We start from the raw sequence: 20,651 nt of genomic DNA on the forward strand, positions 1-20,651 counted from the left end.
CTGTTTTTCTTCACTACTGCATACACAGTGAGTAGGCCTAGTACAAAGTAGACACATATTTAGTTGTTGAATTTAAATCATTTGAAAGATCATTTCACATTATAAATAAACTGGTATTTTCAGTTTGGATAAAAATTTTTTTTTATTTATTTTGAGAGAGTGTGAGTGGGAGAGGTGCAAAGAATCCCAAACAGGCTCTGCACTGTCAGCACAGAGCCCAATGTGGGGCTCGAACCCACAAACCATGAGATCATGATCCAAGCCCAAGTCAGACGCTCAACCAACTGGGCTACCCAGGCGCCCTGGATAAAAGTCTTCTGTTATATAGACAGTGTGAGCCTGATCACCTGTAGACATGCAGGAAAAGCCCAGTTTCTGGGCCCATGCAATTGAATACTAGCCCCTAGGCCTTGGAAAATTCATATTAATATCACACTGTGGTTCATCTCCTACAGACTCCTTAAGAAATATTTCCATTCAGGGGCACGTGGATGGCTCAGTTGGTTAAGTGTCTGACTTTGGCTCAGGTCATGATCTCATGGTTCGTGGGTTAAAGCCTCGCATCGGGCTCTGTGCTGACAGCTCAGAGCCTGGAGCCTGCTTCAGATTCTGTATCTCCCTCTCTCTCTGTCCCTCCCTTGCTTATGCTCTGTCTCTCTCTCTCTCCTTCAAAAATAAACAAATGTAACAAGAAAAAAAAGTATTTTCATTCAGATTTCAATATGTCCTGTTTACCTTTTGGGTAAAGCAAAGACACTACAAAAATTATCTGTAATAGCGCAAACGCTCATAGGAAAACCAGTGGTACTGATAAATCACACAAATATGAAGATATGTACACATTAGATTTGAAAAAGGCAGTAGGCACAATGCTCCAGGATTAGGTGATTCTTCCAAATAATAGAACTATGCACTCCAGTCTGTCCATCTAGTTTCCTTATTCCCCTCTCTGATCACCAAGAAAGACTACATCATTTCTCCTACAAACTCCCAACCTCAGGCGGTTCTTCCTGGAAGGGTAACTAACTGAAAAATATGACCTTGAAACTCCTGATGAGTTGAGAGCAAACAAAGCTCTGGATTAGGTCAATGAAAATCAAACCTTAATCATACCTTTGAAATGTCCACACAGATCTACTCGCGTACTATAAAAAGTATGGCTGGGGGCGGGGAGGGGGGCGTCTGGGTGGCTCAGTCGGTTGAGTGTTGCACTCTTATTTCAGCTCAGGCCATGATCCCAGGGTCATGGGATCGAGCCCCATGTTGGATTCCACAAAGTGTGAAGGCTGCTTAGGATTCTCTCTCTCCCCCTTTTCTTCTAGCCCCCACTTGCACACACTCTTAAATAAATAAATAAATAAATAAATAAATAAATAAATAAATAAAGAGTGTGTAAGCATGGATCCTGGAAACTGTAGTCCTCGCCCAACAAATGAACAGATTTACATTTACTGCATAGCTAAGAATGGAAGGCAACAGCAAACAACTTAAAATACAGATAAATCTAAATAACTGTTGTAAATCTCACTATATAATTGCATGAAAACATTTTAAAAAATCATTCTCAAAAGAAAATATGTAATATATAAAAATAACATAAATGCCAGATTATATCTACAAAAAAAAAAAAAAAAAAGCCGAGTCGAGAAGCACAAATGTACTGAAATGCTTGAAATTATAAAGACACAGGGGCTCCTGGGTAGCCCAGTGGGTTAAGCATCTGACTCTTGATTTCGGCTCAGGTCATGGTCTCACGATTGTGAGCTCAGGCTCTGTGCTGACAGCGCAAAGCCTGCTTGGGATTGTCTCTCTCCTCTCTCTGCCCATCCCCTGCTACTCTCTCTCCCTCTCTCTCAAAATAACCTTTAAAGAATAAATAAAAGTTATAAAGACACAAAAGATACTATTTAGCTTTGCCTCTGACAATTAGGGAAAATTTTAAAATCTTTAAAAACCCAGGATTTTCACTCTTAGGCGTGTGCCCATGTATCTAAGAGAAACGTAAATATTATGTCCACACAAAATCTAGCACACAAATGCTCATAGCAGCTTTATTCATAATAGTTCAAAAGTGGTTCAACCCAAATGTCCATTGATTGAGGAATGGATAAATAAAACATAGTATATCCATACAACGATTATTTGGCCACTAAAAGGAATGAAATGCTGACATATGTTACAATATGGATGAACCTGAAAACATTATGATAAGAGAAAGAAGCCGGTCATAAAAGACCATACAATGCATGATTCCACTGATATAAAAGGTCTAGTATGGAAAAAATCTATAGAGACAGAAAATAGTTCAGTTGTTGCCTACCAATGAGATAGGAAGAAATGGAGAGTGACTGCCAATGGGTACAGGGTTTCTTTCTGGGGTGATGAAAAGATTCTAGAATTAGATAGTGGTAATGGTTGCACAATTGTGAATATACCAAAATACCAAATGCAATGAATTTTACACTTCATATGGGCAAATTGTATATGTGAGTTATATCTTAATGAAGCTGTTAAATCTTAAAAAATAACAAGATAGGGAACACACAGGGAAGCTTCTGGAGTACTTGTCATATTTTACTTCTTGACCTGACTATTGGTCACAAGTGTGTTCACATTGTGAGGATTCACTGAGGTGTAAACTCAGAAGATGTCAATGTTGCCAGATCTATGTTGTTCGTCAAATAAAGGTTTTACTTATTTTTTATTTTTTTAGTTATTTATTTTGAAATAGCATGAGCAAACACACAGTAGAGGGGCAGAGAGAGAGGGAGACACAGAATCTGAAGCAGGCTTCGGGCTCTGAGCTGTCAGCACAGAGCCCAACACGGGGCTCGATTCCAGGAACTGTGAGATCATGACCTGAGCTGATCAAATCAGACACCTAACTGACTGAGCTGCGCAGGCATCCCTGTCAAATAAAGGTTTTAAAAAACAAAAACCAGGGGCGCCTGGGTGGCTCAGTTGGTCAGGCGTCCGACTTCGGCTCAGGTCACGATCTCACGGTCCGTAGGTTCGAGCCCCGCTCGGGCTCTGTGCTGACAGCTCAGAGCCTGGAGCCTGTTTCAGATTCTGTGTCTCCCTCTTCCTCTGACCCTCCCCTGTTCATGCTCTCTCTCTCTCTGTCTCAAAAATAAATAAATGTTAAAAAAAAATTTTTTTAAAAACAAAAACCAGATCTATAAATTCTAACTTGGAAAGAGATCCAAGATATAAAGTAGGAAAAAGCAAGTTGCAAAACAGTATGTATGGTCCCATTTTTTATAACTTTATACAGATACACTTACATGTAAGTGTATAATATAAACAAAAACACATATGTATATAGACACCAACCTTGATCTCTCAAGAATTTGAAGAGACTTATTTTCTCTGTATTTCTGTAATGTTTGAATTTTTTGCCATGTGCATTTTTGTAATCAGAAGACAATAAATGTATACATTTTTTTTTCTTTTTTTTTTTTAAACATTTATTTATTTTTGAGACAGAGAGAGAGAGAGCATGAACAGGGGAGGGTCAGAGAAAGAGGGAGACACAGAATCTGAAACAGGCTCCAGGCTCTGAGCTGTCAGCACAGAGCCTGACGCGGGGCTTGAACCCACAGACCGCGAGATCATGACCTGAGCCGAAGTTGGCCACTTAACCGACTGAGCCACCCAGGCGCCCCCTAAATGTATAAATTTTTTAAAAACTTGTAAGGCATACAGAAAGATTTTAATAAAGATGAGAACCGAAATTCCTGAATCAGAATACAAAAATACAGAAACAATAAATTAAAAGTACAAAAATAATAAAAGGCAATCATTTCTTTTAGTAGCGACCATCATTTGATTGCTTACTATGTAGTAAGATACATACATTAGCTCATTTTCATTATACCTATTTTACAGATGGATAAATAGGCAGGGACAGATTTTAATCTAATCAAAAAGAACAAAATACAAATTAAGATTAAGAAAGCTGATAAAATCATATTTACAGAGGAAATTTTATTTTAAGACTTATTTATTTTTGCGAGAGAGAGTGCAAGTGGGGAAGGGGCAAAGACAGAGAGGGGGACAGAAGATCCAAAGCGGGCTCTGCACTGACAGCAGCAAGCTCCATGCGGGGCTGGAACTCACAAGCCATCGAGCCGAAGTTGGACACTCAACTGACTAAGCCACACAGGTGCCCCATACAGAGGAAATTTTGAAAGGTAAGAGAACATATATGAACTCACTCGTATTTTTTTTAAAGCTGGAAAAGGAATTTAATTTTCTAAAAATAATATCTAACTTACCAAAATTGACTACTTGCCCCCCCACCTCACTCCCAACACACAAAAAATAAGAAAACTGAATGGAATAAACTAAAAGACAAAATAGAAATGATTACTGCTCTTTCAACCCAAACACTATTTTGCCATACTATCAAAATCTTCATGTCAAGAATGGCACAAGGAAGGAAAATCACACGCCATTCCCCTTGTGCATATATACCAAAATCCTGAACACTAACAAATCAATCTAGTACTATGAGATTTGTTCCAGAAATTTAGTAATAATTCCATACTGAAAATTGATTAACTCAGCACAGGTTGAAAGAAACAATCTCCAAGGGTAGATAACTGAGTTGAACAGCATCTGACAAATTTATCCTTTCTGAGAAAAAAAACACTTAACAAATAAAAATACTCCTTTAACTTGTCAGGTTTCAGTCCCACAGTCAGCTCCACAATGAATAGTGAAGCATACCTGAGGCAGCCTCATTAAGTCACATATATGACATTTTTCTGGGTGTTATAGTCTAGCCAATAAAATAAGAATAAAGGGGGGGAATACTGAAAAGGAGTCTAAATTAGCAATATTTATCAGTAAAGTCATCCAACTGGAATATCCAAGAAAAATCTATGAAAAAACTATTAAAATAACTAAAAAACCTCAGGAAATAGGTTTAAAAAAATTTTTTTTAATGTTTGCTTATTTTTGAGAGAGAGAGAACATGAGCAGAGGAGGGGCAGAGAGAGAGAGGGAGACACAGAATCTGGCTCTGAGCTGTCAGTGCAGAGCCAGATGCAGGGCTCGAACTCATGAACCATGAGATCATGACCCGAGCTGAAGCTGGACACTTAACCAACTGAGCCACCCAGGCGCCCCAGAAATAGGCAGGTTTTTAAATAAATATACAAAAATCCACAGCTTTTCCTAACATCAGCAAAACTCAAAAAGCATGATGAAAATGCCCTACTGTGTAAAATACATTGACAAATGTGAATTAAACTATAAAACTTCACTAATGCCTTTCCAATCAATGTATCAATGACTATTGTAGGAATCCTAACAAATACTTTTAAAAGATATCTGGAAGGGAAAAAAGTACATGATGAAAGCCCAAAGTCTTCTCCAAAATAAAAATAACTACCAGGATTTGCCCTGCCAAGAATTTATCTGTATAAAACTACTATAAGCAAAATGTGTAATATTGGTGCCAGGATAGAGACAGAACAATAGAACAGAATGCAGAAACAGATCTAATTATTAATGAAAATTCAGTATATGATTAAAATTATCATGTTAAATTGGAGGAGCTTTGGGTGGCTCAGTAGGTTGAGCACCCAACTTCAGTTCAGGTCATGATCTCGTGGTTCAGGAGTTCAAGCCTCGCATCTGGCTTTGTGCTGGAGCCTGGAGCCTGGAGCCTGGAGCCTGCTTGGGATTCTGTGTCTCCCTCTCTCTCTGCCCTTCCCCCGTTCATGCTCGGTCTCTCTCTCTCTCTCTCTCTCTCTCTCAAAAATAAATAAAAACATTAAAAATTTTTTTACAAAATGATCATGTTAAATATATAAGGAACTGGTTAAGTTGTGGTATGTCCATATCAAATACAATGGAATAGTGTATTTAGCTGTAGCTATTAAGAATGAGGCAGATTTGGGGTGCCTGGGTAGCTCAGTTGGTTGGGCGTCTGACTCTTGATCTCAGCGTGGGTTGTGGTCTCATGGGTTCATGAGTTCAAGCCCCCCATTGGGCTCCACACTGGCCATGCAGAGCCTGCTTGGGATTCTCTCTCTCTCTCTCTCTCTCTCTCTCTCTCTCTCCCCGCCCCTCCCCACACACGTGCTCCTCTCTCAAAATAAATAAGCTTATAAAATTTTTTAAAAAGAGGTAGATTATACTGATGTAAAAAATGGTCACAATGTAGTATGATGTAAGAAAAACTTATACAATTGGAAGTACAATAGGATTCCTTTTGTGTTAAATATGTACATTTATTTTAGGGCCATGTTATGTATAGAAATGTCTGGAAGTTACACATACCAAAATAGTACTGTCACTACCTCTGAGATGGGATTATAGTAGAGAGAAGAACAGGACTAGAGGGTCCATCAGTCAGGGTCCCAACAGTAAAGGGATGACAAACTCAGAATAATCTGAAAGGGGTCTATCTGTAAAAGGAATAATTACTAAATTAGTTGAGGCCTACAGAAATCACAGGGGATAGAACAGGAACCAGAACTAGCAATAACTGAACAATTATTGCTCTGGTCCCCAAAAAAGACAAGAGACAGAGTTTCCCAGAACCCAGGTAATAAAATGCAGGCTACTGTGAGAGGAGAATAAATATTCTGACTTCATCCTCCTTCCCTTCAATTTCTTCTTAAGGCTAAACCGTTACAGTAAGAAGCCAGAGGATCTGGGAGCTCTTTCCTTAGGGCAGAGAGCCAGGTGGAACAGGGTGGAGGACAGATCTAGAGAAGTAAACGGGAGGCAATCTAGCCCAGTTTTTGTATGCCTTTTTATAAAATTAATTACATAAATAGAAGTACAATCTCTTCAGTAAACATTAAAACCCTACAAAAGAAAGCTAAAATCCCACCCTCCATAATCCTGGATCCTTCTCCAGAAAGAATAATCTTTATTACCACCAGTATGGTGTGAGTCTGTTGTTGATGTTTTCTAGACACAGACATATACTCACCATACAATAAAACACACAGAATTGTTTAATGAGGTGTTATTTGCCTAACCTAAACAGTAATTTTTTTAAGTTTTCATTTAGATTCCAGTTAGTTAACTTGCAGCATAATATTAGTTTCAGGTGTACAATACAATGATTCAACACTTCCATAGAACACCTGGTGGTCATCACAAGTGCACTCCTTAATTCCCATCACCTATTTAACCATGAACAGTATTAATTATGACTTTCAGCAACCTTTTCTTCACCATTTTCAGTTACAAAATAATGCTCAAGAAGCCAAGACAGATGGTTTGATTCTCCTCTATAGTATTTATATTCTACCTCAGTGGATCTCAAAATACACACACACACACACATACACACACACACACACACACCCCCCACAACACCATCACCTAGAAATTTTTTGTGTGTGTGCAAAATATTAGGCCCTACCCCCTGGTAAAGTGATTCAAAAGCTTGGAAGGTGGTGTCACCTAGTACTCTTCCTTTTAACCAGCCCTGCAGATGACTATTATACAGTTTGAGAGCCACTACTCCACTCCTTGGCTACTCGAACCACTTCACTATCATCAGTAACCTTGCTAGAAATCTTCATTTTCATAAGATTCCCAGGTGATGCATAAATAAAGTGCGAGAGGTGTTGGCCTACCTCAGAGCCATAAACCCAATCCTCATCCATATTACACCCATCCACACACAGAGCATCTGTGAATGGTTTCTGGGGATCGAAGAAGGGAGACCAGCAGAAAGAGCACAGGTTTTTAATCTCTGAATTTGAACCTATCACTCCTGTGGGAAAAACATTAGCACTGCATGCCCTAGTTAGGCAGAGCATGTTAGCACTGTCATCTTTTATGCATGACAGATAGCATATAACTACCATCTAACCACACTGGAAATTTAATGCTCTTTTAAGTGTCAATGTTATATCCTAAATTCTCATTTTTCTTTTAAAATAAGTGAATTTCACTTTTAACCCTAGGCAAAATAAAATTACGTAAGACTTGCTAACCTTTGTATGGCTAAGATTGTAATGAGAATCTACCATTTTAAGACAAACCACAGTGATATACCTTTTCTGTTCTAACAAGGATACCTTTACCAACATCCATTAGTCTACTTATCCTCCACTGCCACCGCTCAGGCTCCACCTCCAGACAGCTTGGGCTGGAGAGGAGGGGGTGGATATGTTCCCAGAATTCCACCTTTAACTTCCTGCTGTCTCTCAAAGGCTCAGAAATTTTCTTTCAAAAACTGCACCCTAAGACCCCTGCCTCGGCCTCTCCTTTGGCCCTTCTCTCATCTTCCGCCATTGGGTCTAAGGTCAGTCCTGAGTCAACTGCAAACATGTTGACTTAATCAGGAAATCTGCGAGGGCACTACATACACATTTGTGCTTGAGAAACACTCACTGCTCAATCCAGCCTGACTCAGTAATACAACAATCTGCTTTTTTTTTTTTTTTTCTTTTTTAAAAAAGGCACTTCCAGTTTCACTTCTAGTTCCTACCAGGTTAATGCCCCGCCCTCCTACAACACAGCCCCCCTCTTTAAGCTTTTCTGACCCAGGAAGTAGCACAGACAATTCTGTGGAGCTCATACCCAATTTGGCTTGCCTCTCCCTTTTTTTTTTTTTTTTTTTGCCTCTCCCTTCTTAAAAGCAATCTTGGAATCAGTATTTCTAAAGCCCCTTTGCAATTTGGTAATTTTTCTTCCACAGAAACAAAGTTTGAATCAAACCTTAAAATAAATTTAGGCAGTTTTAATTACACAGCACCAGGAAAAATAAATAATATTCTATCAAACAACTATACTTCAAAAGGAAACATGTACATCTCCAATGTTCTAAAGAAAGATTTTGCTATGGCAAAACTATATTTCTACTATTTCCAACTATTTATGTTAAATTAAAATCACTTACGTCAATTGAGAGTTCATTTTTTTTTTGAAGATTTTGTTCTACCAAAAATTAGACTCAAAGTATATACAGTATTATCTAAACATTCTAGAATCAAATTCTGACTCTTGTTTTGACCTTAACATCCAATTTAATAACGTCATGAGTTGCACACAAATTCATTTTAAGAAGGCAGATCTTTTACTTGTTGCCTTTGTTGGTTTTTTGGTTTTGTTTTTTGTTTTTTTAGCACACAATGGTAGCTTTTATTTAAAGTTCAAAAATATCATAGAATAGTAATAATTTGTTTTCAACAATATATGTAGAATTTTTAAATAGAAACATTGGATAATTAGATCACAAGAGTTCATGACTCATTCTTGACATGCAGCAAAGGCAGTCAACAATGATTTCCATTAGAGCCCCCAAACATAACTCTAGAGTTGTTCTGAAGGTAAGCTTCTTAAACTCCAAAAAGCAAATAGGTGGAAATGCCTCAATTATCTGAATTAATCAGTCTTTGCCCTGGCTGAATAGAAAGAATATCTTCCTCCGATGAACTAATTCCATATCACTTAGGAAGCTGAAAAGCAAACAATTCATTTTTCCTTTCTAGGTATCCATAAGCAAAGTAGGAGAAAAAGATTGTTGGCAGTGCTCCACTCAAAAACAGGCCACGTTCCAAAAGTCTGTAAGTACTGTACCTGGTTTTGACCTTAGAATCTCATTTTCTCACAGCACATTTTCTAAAAGGATGGCTCACCAATGCCGATTAAGCCTACAATATAGATGAAATATTAGAAACACCATCCATAACTGTTTATGAGAAAATTTACTCAATCTCAGATTCCAACTTAGCAGTTTTGAAGTAGCTCACTTGGTAACCACAATGCTATATTATTTTCCTCAAATAATCCGCTGTCTCAGACAGCATCAACCCCACACCAGGCTCTCCAACTAACACCTGAAATGTTCATATTCTATGCTACTGGATTAAGAGATATGTTTATGCTTTAGCTTGTGACAAACCAATTTATTATGGAAATTAAGTAGGCTAAAAAGAAAAGGCTAAAATGAAGTCTAACATCCATTCTTGGATGGATGATATTTGGGGGAAGGGTACCCATATCCACAAAAAAGATGAAATTCAGAAGTTCCTCTGAGTAGGGTCAAATTTTTCCAATAAATTTTTTTATCTGCGTAAGTGCCCAAACAAGCCCTCAGTTAAGACCCTAGTGTTCAGGATTACAGAATATGAGAGATTTTCTAAGAAGTAATTTAAATATGCCTGTTCTAATGTAAATCCACCCACCCCAGTGCAGGTACTCCTACTCTTTATGTAAAAAAGTAATGAATGACTTTTAAAAATCAATTAAATAATCTTAATGCAGTAATTCAGAGCTTTAAGAAAAGAGATTTCTCAGGAGCAAAGGTAAAACTAAAGACTGCAAATTCCTTTCAGTGGCTAAAGCAGTGATCACCTTTGCTTACATTCAACCTTTTGTTACCAAAACTAACTCCTAAGTCTGCTAGAAAAAAGAGAGAGAGAGGGAGAGAAAGAGAGAGATGTAGTAAAGCATGATGGCTAAAAATATAGACTCTGGAACTAGACAGCTTCAGTTCATATCCCAGATAACACTCTTAATAGCTGCATCCTCTCTAGCAAGTTATTTAACCTCTCTCTGTTCCAGTTTCTTCATCTGCACATTAAGGATAATAATAGCATCAACCTTAGAGGTCTATAGTGCAAATTAAATGAATTAATCCACGTAAAGCACTTGGAACAGAACTTTGCACACAATAAGTGACAATTACCATCTAGACATTTAAAAAGTGGGCTTTGGAAAAACTAAAAGCCCTTAAAGCTAAAAAATCAAAGAAAAAAAGATGAAAAAGTGATGGGACATATAGACAACAGGGTATCCTATTTCCTTGGAGAATAATATTCATGAGGAAGAATAGTAGAGATTGAAATAATGAAGACCTAATTATGCTGGTCTTGAATACCAGACCAAAATAATTTTTTATTTTTTAACGTTTATTCATTTTTGAGAGACAGAAAGAGACAGAACATGAGCGGGTAAGGGGCAGAGAGAGGGGGAGACACAGAATCCAAAGCGGACTCCAGGCTCTGAGCTGTCAGGACAGAACCCAACGCGGGGCTCAAACTCACAACTGCGAGATCATGACCTAAGCCGAAGTTGGACGCTCAACCGACTGAGCCACCCAGGAGCCCCTAAAATTTTTTTTAATGTCTATTTATTTTGATCGAGAAAAAGAGAGAGAGAGAGAGAGAGAAAGAATTCCAAGTAGTCTCCACACTATCATCACAGAGCCTGATGTAGGGTTCAATCTCAAAAACTGTGTGGGGGGGCGCCTGGGTGGCTCAGTCGGTTGGGCGGCCGACTTTGGCTCAGGTCATGATCTTGCAGTCCGTGAGTTCTAGCCCCGCGTCCGGCTCTATGCTGACAGCTCAGAGCCTGGAGCCTGCTTCATATTCTGTGTCTCCCTCTCTCTGACCCTCCCCTGTTCATGCTCTGTCTCTCCCTGTCTCAAAAATAAATAAACATTAAAAAAAAATTTTTTTAAAAAAACTGTGTGGGATCATGACATGAGCCAAAATCAAGAGTTGGATGCTTAACCGACTGAGCCACCCAGGTGTCCCTGAAAAAATATTTCTTTTACTTAGTAGATAACCACTCAAATTTTTTATCTGGTTAGGTCTGTGCTTTAGCAACATTAATTCTCATGGTTATATATCACCACTATTAATGAAATTCTGATGTTCTCTGCCGTCTTATTAAGAATTTGCAGACCCAAAAATGCATTTGTTCTGCTACCATACTGTCAGAATCTATCAGTGAACTGTTGCATATCTGAATTTTACCCGAAATCCTCACTGTGCCTGGTACAAAGTAGGCATTCAATAAATGTTTTTATCATTTAGTGGCCACCAGAGAGCAGTAAAGTAAGAGTCAGAGGTTAATCTCCAAAGGAAATGTATGTTATAAATGACACAAAGTAGACAATAACAGTTTACAATTAAGCTAAAATAAAGTCACTGCTAAACAATATATTTGCCTAAAACATTGGCGAGGTTGGCGGGGGGGGGGGGGGGGGGGGGGGGGTGGGGGGGCGGGGAATCAACCTTACTTCTCATTAAAAGCAGATAAAATGGGGCCTTGTGTATTTTTAAATCTCATAACCTTTAGCTGTCAAATTGGTAGTCCTTTCTAAGGATTATATGGGCAATATCTTTGTAACAGACTACCCGGTAGTCTTATAGGAAGATAAATTTAAGGTAGATTTCTTCAAGATATCTGCATTCCATGTTCCTTGCAGCATTATTCAAAACAGCGAAGATAGGGACCTATGTGTCTGATGACTGGATGAAGGAAGATGTGGTATATATGTACAATGGAATATTATTCAGCCATTAGAAAGAAGGAAATCCTGCCATTTGCAACATCCAACAAATGGATGAACGTGGAGGACATAATGTTAAGTGAAACAAGCCAAACAGAGAAAGACAAATACTGTACAATCTCATATGTGGGCTCTAAAATAATAAATAAATAAATAAAATTGTTTTTAATTTAAAAAGTCAAACTCATAGAAACAGAGTAGAATATGGTTACCCGAGTCTGGAAATTAGGGAAAATGGGGAGATGTTGGTCAAAGGGCACAAGCCTTCAATTATAAGTTCTGAAAATCGATGTATATCATGGTGACTACAGTTAATAATACTGTATTGTATACTTGAAATTTGCTAACAGAGTAGATCTGAAACATTCTCTCTCACACACACAGATAACTATGTGAGGTGATGGATGTATTAATAAACCTGACTGTGATTATCATTTCAAAATGTATTCATATGTCAAATCATCACATTGCACACTTTTGTCAGGGGCCATGCTTTTAGAGGAAGGGCCAGCTGACAGTAGCTAAAGGTTTCCATATATAGTACACATGATCACCCTGACTGCTTCACTCACCACAAAAGTCAGTGCTAAGCTTAACAAAAAAAGGGTCTCTTCCCTTCACCTTGCATAAAGGACAACTGGAATCCACTATCCTAAAGTCTACTGACCTCTGCAATTGTTTGGTGCACTTCGTTTTAAAGAAGCCATGTGCCTTTTATTTTAATTTTTTTTTTTTAACGTTTATTTATTATTGAGAGACAGACACAGAGCATGAGCAGGGGAGGGGCGGCGAGATGGAGACACAGAATCTGAAGCAGGCTCCAGGCTCCGAGCTGTCAGCACAGAGCCCGATACGGGGCTCGAACTCACAGACCGTGAGACCATGACCTGAGCCAAAGTCGGACACTCAACTGACTGAGCCACCCAGGCGCCCCTGGTGCACTTCGTTTTAAAAACACAAAAAAGTTTGTTTGACACACTAGTCAGAGTAATATATGAATAGTTAACATACTAAGAAGAAAGTTTTCATTAAAAGATTGCCAACACAGCTTGGAAGCACACGACATAGATGGTTGATATAAAAGTTTATTAAGCACATATCCCCACACTGATTTTTTTTTCTCATGGTGGTAGGGGGAAATTACCTTCCCCAAAATGTCAGTCAGAGCTTACTTTTAGAAACAAGCAAAAAAAGTATTAAGTTATGTATTTGGAGCACCCCTAGTAATAAGTTATGTATTTGGCTTTCTTGGGCAATCAATCATTCTGGCAACAGAAACATAAAGCAAAGTAGACTGGGATTTCTACATACCTTCTTCTAAAGTAGTTTTCGGTTACAATTTTAGACTTAAAAAAAAAAAAGACCTAAAAAAAAGTTCCGGCTGTCTTATGCTTTTTAAAGCTTCAAGTATCTCGCAAGTATTAGAATGTAAAAATCTGAAATGCATTCACTTAAATACATTCCCATCAGCATTACCAACAACGCTCCATTATCCATTTTGGTACTGACTCCAGATGATTTTTAATCCCGGCTGACTTCTCCCTACCAACAAGAACTTGGATACCATCTTTACCCTGCCTGCCCCCATTACTTGGTTGTGCTTGGGGAATTATAATTACAGTGATCCCGCCTTTAGAACATCCTCAGAGCACAAAGCCTCTTTGTATGATTGGGGGTGAGGGGGGCGACTTCCAGGCTCCACAGCAAAGGGTGGGTGGTTGGTGTCAACACAGGCAACAGAGAAGGAAGAGGAACTGGAGCCACTATGATGGCCCTCGGGTCTGGCTCAATATTGTTGGAGGGGTTTTACTTGAAGGTGCCCGGCCGAATGGTTCTGTAAAGCCTCTGTGCCCCCCACATGGGGAGAGGAGGGGCAGGACTGACCTGACAGTTGGGCAGATCACCACCAAACCCAGAAGACCAGGGAGCAGAAGGAAGCGTGACAAAAGAAAGAAAGAACTAGCTGAAGCCCACAGCCTTTGTGCTGTTCTCAGTACCTCGGGTAATGAAGTCTCTGACAATGAAGGCTATCACCCCCCAAAGTATTGGTAGTGGTATTATGACACCCAGTAGGTACTCAAATATGTATTTAGGCACAGATAGGAAGACAAATTCATTAAAACAATTTTTAAATAAGATAGCCTAAAAGCCAAATGAAAAATACTTTTGTTAATTATGAGACTCCCAACTCCTATTTACAAAGCAGTTACAAAATGGATATACTTGTTTTTACTTTCAGCCTACCCTACTACCTCAGTCTAGTCTTCAAAACTACTCACTTTCCAGTTCCATGACGGTAAAACAGATTTCAACCAAAGATCAGTAAGCACTATCTTCAGACACTGAAATCAAAGGTGCTGAAGCAGAACGGATACAGACAGGTACCTTTCAACTCAAGGAACATCCCAAAAGTACTATGAAATGTACTGCTATTTAATTGCTTGCTACTGTCTTCCAAGAATGTATTTCTTCCTCTTACCACTTCTTCCCTCTGCTTTTTCTTTCAACAGGGTCAAATTATTATACATATCAAAACTCACAATCTCACCCTTATTCCTACACATACTTTAACACAAAAAAGCAGACAATACAGTGATAGCTTTCCATATCATGACTGGAGGAACTACTGATAAACCCCAGTATAATCCGATCATTCTCCTCCTCCACCTGCCCTACGTCACACCAGTTAAGTGTTCTAAGCAGTCCCTAAAATAGTACCAATATCCATTTAAACAGAACTAGAAAAAATTCAAACTGCTTTGGGTAAGGCCTAAAGGTGAGAACTATTTGTTTTTCTCGTGTGAGCCTAAGACTGTTTTTGTTAAACATTTTTAGCTTTAAGTATATTTTCTTCAAAAAACCTCCTCCAAAACAGCAGCAAAAGCACAATGGAACTCTGTAACCATCACCCTCAATCATGTTTAAAAATAATAATAAAGACAAGAGAAACCACTTCAAATGTACCTCTCCCTTGAGCCCACAGAACAGCACTCTTCCATGACAACTGTTCTGAAAAACACACTGCCATTATTTGCAAAAGCAGTAGGAAGTCCAGTCTTGTCCTTGGTTGAGCACTACCCCCTCCCCTCTCTCCAAGAAAAAATAAAACAGCAGGAAGCGTAAACAACCACTTAATGGAAAATACAAATGGGTAAATATTTTCAAAATTGGCTAAAAAGCCTCAGGTCTGAAGAAATTCAGGAATACTAGCGTAGGGGGGAATAGGAAGAGAAAAATACCATCGTATTTCCCCCTCAAAGTGAGCACTGCAAGAATGCAAGAGCAAATGGGGTGGGGTGCATAGCTACTTTCTCTTCTTCAAGTACCAGATGCTGTTGTCTTTTTAATATTTCTCTCTCATTCCGTCTTTTCATAAATAATGGTATTTTCAAAAAGGGGCATATTTCTCTAGCTCCTTAACAAATTTTTACAATTTTAAGCTGAAAGACTGGTACAACTGAGCATGGTGATGAAAAGCCAGGGGCGGGTCCCTTCCCTTGAAAAGTTCACGTGGGGAAAACGCTTGGAACTCAAGGCCCAAAACTGACATGCCCTCTTCACAGGGTCCACAACTATAGACGGCACAGTTATACACAGACCAACAAAGCTGCAAGGCAGCTACTTCACGAAGCACCTTGGTGAGAATCTGAAAAGGGTGCCCCCTCTTCTGAGAGGACACACGTCCACGCGAATTGCTCATTTTGAGAAGTGGAGCACAAATGAATTTGCACTCCCACTTGTCACCCAAAACAGGTGACTTCGGGTTGGGCACAATCTATACAACCTCACACAGCAGCCCTGCAAAAATATGGGGTCCCCAAAACCTGGGGACACACTGCCCTTTCAAAGTAGGTTTCCAGAAAGAAGAACCTTACCAAAGACAACCAAGCATTTTACACATTTCATTACCAGAAATCCTCATATTTGTTAATATAAATTAATTCCTAAACATATTAGGATAGAGCAAAAAGGGTCTAGCAGAGAAGTAAAACTAGCAAATCTGGAAGAAAGGAAACTTCCATCTTGAGGTGATAATCAGTTGTTATTGAAGACCCTAATCTTTGACTATAGGTTCAAATAGCTGAAATTCAAATGCATGTCATAAGCTAAGGCACTAAAAGAATCTCTACCATTTGTAGAGAAAGGTTGGATCACATACATTTACTATTGGGGATTTCTTTTCTCCAAATCTGCTGGTTTTCCTTCTCTGTTAGTGCACCCCCCCCCCTTTGTTTTTGTTTTTTGTTTGTTTGGGGGTTTTTTGCTCCTATCTTAACTATAAAACCCCATATAGTGAGCGACACAAGTGGTTAAAGTTTGTAAAACCTAATAAATAGCCCTGGTGGATAATGGGCCCCTTAGCTACCTGCATGAAAATAAGAGGAAAAGATGACCAGATTATGAATGCCTTCACATTCAACAGCTTCCAACCCCATCACTCTTTTATGCCCTATAAAAGAGCTAAGTATCACATGGGTCCAAATTAGTCCCAGTTAGGCAGGACAGGCAAGAGAAGGCAGCCTAGGGCAAAGCTAAAATGGAGTACAGCCCAGAGTCAGGAGCCTAAGGCAGTGGTTCTCAAATTTTAGTGGTCATCAGAATCTACTGGGGAACTTTGTCAGAATCAGATGTCTGGGTCCCTCCCTGCAACAGATAAGTTAGAACGTCCTGGAGCACTTATATTTTGACAAAGCTCAAACTGCTGACCTAGGTCCACCAGAAAGTTTAGAAACACTGGGAAATCCTCCATGCCTATCAGCAGTTCCAAAATAAAAGTCACCCATCGCAATACCAGGCTTTGCAGGTCAGAAAGGGGTGAGAAAAGGATCACCAGCCTGCAAGTCTAACAGGCTGTGCTGGACTGGAGTCTGTGGCAGAAGTTTCATTTTTATGGGACAAAAATCCTTCACTCGATAAATAAGAAAATGTTCTGCATGTGAGAAATATTTCAAACATCTGAAAAATATTTAAAATAATATATTGAATATCTCTGACCCAACACCCAAAATAAGCAAATCCTAATTTGCAATTATCTGATTCAGGTTTCTTGGTAATAGAATATTAGATATAATTAAAGCCCTTGGTGTACCCCTGTCCAATCCCATTCTTCATCTTTTCTTCCCAGAGATAATTTCTACTCTGAATTTGGTGTTAGTTGTTACCATGCATGTTTTTATACTTTCATGACATAGGTACATAGCCCCCAAACCATATTATTTTGCATGTTTTCAGATTTTATACAAGTGCAAACATTTTGTAAGAAATCTGTAACTTGTTCCCCCACCCCATATTATGTTTGTGAGATTCATTCATTTTAAAGCATGAGGCTGTGGTTTATTTTTCACAGTGCTGTAAGACTCAATTGTGTGAGACTATCTAACCATTTATGCATTCCCCTTGTTGGTGGACATTTGAGCTGCAATGAGCATGCTTATACTTTTTCTTACTTATTTTCTTGGACGACCGTATTACTTCTTAGACACAGAAATAGACATTTTGGGTAAATAGGTATGTTAGCCCTCCAACAAGACATCGCTACACTACTGTCCAAGGTAGTTGTATCCATTTACATTCCCACTAGCAGTAAATAAAAGTTGATTTCCCCACAACCTCACTAACACTTGATTACCACAGCATTTAATTTTTGCCACTCTGATGGGTGTGAAACAGCACCTCCTTATTGTTTCAATTTGCATTTCACTAATTAAAATCTTTGATCAGTAAATTTTCATGCTTTTATACATATTTGTCAAATATATGCCTCAATTTTTTAAGAAAAATTTATCTTGTCTAAATCAGGGCAGTTCTTCCAGAGCACGTCCCCATCCCCCAAACACCCACCACAGCTGGAAAGCCGAAGTGCAGGAGGGCAGCAAGAAATCGGCTGACTTAAACAAGGAATCATTTCGGACAAAGGGCCTTAATTAATGCATTTGCTAATTAGTCTTCCCCTTCCCTCTTTTGTCAAGCCTTACTTCCAAGACAATACTATGGGCCGGCAGCCTTAGACCAGGAAACAGAATGCGGGTGGGGAGTGCAAAAGCCAAAACATTTATATAAAAGTACTACAAATGTCTTTACTGGAAGAAAATGAAGTGATTGCAGACCAGTACCTATTACTCAACCTTGTAAGATACCATCCACCTCTAACAGACTCCTTTCAAACCCTTGGCTCCCTCTTTGAAACATCCCAAGTTTTCTCTAGACTAGACACTGCCCCCCCTCCCCTCAGCAACACTTTTATCTCCCTTCCCCCACAATGACTAAATACCCTGTTCTTTTTCCCCATTCTACAGCTTTCTGAGCTCCACAGGACACTCTCCATTGCCCTCCCTCTCTCTTCTAGAACTCCAAGTCCTCTCCTTCCCTTTCCAAGATATAGCCACTACAGTAAAAACCACCCACCCCAAAGAAAAATGGGAGTCCCTGCAGCACATGGCCCCAACACGCCAGGCTGGAGGGTGGCTTGTCCCAATCCTCCCTGCTTCCTTCCCCTTCACGCCTCGGATAGCTGTTCTCCAGGGGTCCTCCACGTGTGACAGATCCAGACCACCTGGAAAAAGACTCATTCGGCCTTCTGTAGCAGAAATGCTTTTACTAGGGCCTTATACGCACTTCTGTTTGGGGCACGAACGAAACTCGGGCCATTTCATGAAAACACACACCTTATAGGTGTCTCCACAAAAGCGGGAAGGCCTCCCTATTAATCTCAGCTGGATTGGTTTAGTCCGGGCAGTGGTGGGCAATGTGGCCTGGCAGAAACCAAACAGTCCCCATGATGAGAAGTTTCCGAAGCTCTGCCCCATTCACTCAAGAAAGCCCTCCCCCAGGAGGCACACCCCCCATCCGAATCTCTCCCCTCTGAGGGTCCCCAAATCGGCTCCCCAGAGTACCCCCCAAGCCCTCAAAGGGGCCCCTGCTCCTTCTCTCCACCGCGCAAGAGATCTTATCCCCGAAGCCTACCTAAAAAGCATTGGGTGGGCGTGCCTAGGACCAGGGCCTAGAGCCCCCTCCTCCGGATCAATGTCTCTCGGGTCCCGGGGGCTAGGAGTTCTTCCTCCTTCCAGCCCCCCGCCCCCGACTCGGGGCCCGCGCCGGCCCAGGGTGGCCCTGGGTCCCAGCCAGGCTACGGCTCTCACCGGCTACGTGACCTTGGGCAAGTCACTTCCCCCAGTAAGCCTTGGTTTCCTCCTCCGCCAAGCGGAGACCTAGAGAGGTCCTGCCCTGCCCACCCTAGGGGAGGGGGCTACCCACCGGGTAGGAAAACGCTTTGTGAGCCGCTCGGCGCGGCGGGGACGCAGAGCTCACAGGGTATCCGGGGCCGGACAAAGCTGACCCCAGACAACGCTCCACCCCCTCCGCGGGGCCGGAAGGCTGGACCACACGCCTTTGGGCCCCCCACCCCCGAAACCAACCCACGCCCCTCCCCACCCGGCCCGCTCCGGGACCCCGTACCTGCTCCCGGAGCTCGGCCGCAGGCGCCGCCACCCTGGGAGCCCGCCCGGAGAGGCCCGTGGCCCGGAGGGCTGAGGCGGCCGGCAGCGGCTGGCTCGGGCCGGGGCGGCGGCGGCGGGGGGCGCGGGCGGCGCAGGGGCCCTAGCTCGGCGGCGCCCGGCCTGGGAGACGACGACTGAGGCTGGAAGTGCGCGGCGGCCGCAGCTGCTGAGGCGGCGGCGGCGACCGCGGCGGCGGCGCTTCCGCTCATGGCGGGGGCCGCGGAAAGCGGCTCCGACTGCGACTCGACTCCGGCGGGCGGGCGCTGGCTGGGCCCGGGCCGGCGGCAGCAGCAGCGGTGGCGGCGACGGAGGCGGCTCCCGGAGGGGGAGGAGGCGGAGCCGGGAAGCGGCAGCGGCAGCGGCAGCGGCGGCGGCGGCGGTGGCGGCGGCGGCGGCGGCGGCGGAGGAGGGGGGGGCGGGGACGCGGAGGGGGCGGAGACGCCGCGCCGCCGCGACCAATGGGCGGCCGGCTCCTCAGCCGCCTCTCCGGGGCCGGGCGGGCGGCGCCGTAGGGCATCCTCTGCTGCGGCGGCTCGCGGAGGTGGGGAGGCAAAGGGCCGCCCGCGGGAGAGCCCTGCCCCGGGGACTGCCCCGCCCCCGGTCCGCCTCCGGGGCACAGACGCTGGCCTCCCAGGCCGGGCCTCGCGCCACCCAGGCCCGGCTGCGCCTGAGGCTCAGCTGCGCGGCTGCCTCGGGCGCCGGTGTTTGAGCCAGTGAGTTTGCCAGGGGCTCGGCCCGGGTTGCTGCGGCTCGCCGGCGCGCCCGCCCGCCGGCCACCCATTCTACGGCGAGTGCAGCCTCGGCCTCCCTCCTCCTCTCCCTCACACTATATCCAGTCTCCTCTCCCTCCCTCTTTTGGCTGTTTCCTCAAAGTT

General features: G+C 42.0%; 1 protein-coding gene across 2 annotated transcripts in view; it reads right to left on the reverse strand.

Annotated features, from left to right (window-relative positions):
* RNF38 (ring finger protein 38) overlaps positions 1-20,168 on the reverse strand; it is a 130,206-nt gene extending 110,038 nt beyond the window's left edge. Inside the window, exon 1 of one of the 2 annotated variants that reach the window (XM_053908098.1) lies at positions 19,736-20,168. In XM_053908098.1, coding sequence (XP_053764073.1) covers positions 19,736-19,985 — 250 coding nt within the window. In that variant the 5' untranslated portion in view covers positions 19,986-20,168. The remainder of the gene's footprint in view (positions 1-19,735) is intronic. The other variant, XM_053908096.1, reaches the window with a different exon arrangement.
* Between the last annotated feature and the right edge of the window lie 483 nt (positions 20,169-20,651).

This window comes from Panthera pardus, unplaced genomic scaffold, assembly GCF_024362965.1.
Source record: "Panthera pardus isolate Hobbes unplaced genomic scaffold, ASM2436296v1 HiC_scaffold_20, whole genome shotgun sequence".
Lineage (NCBI taxonomy): Eukaryota > Metazoa > Chordata > Mammalia > Carnivora > Felidae > Panthera > Panthera pardus.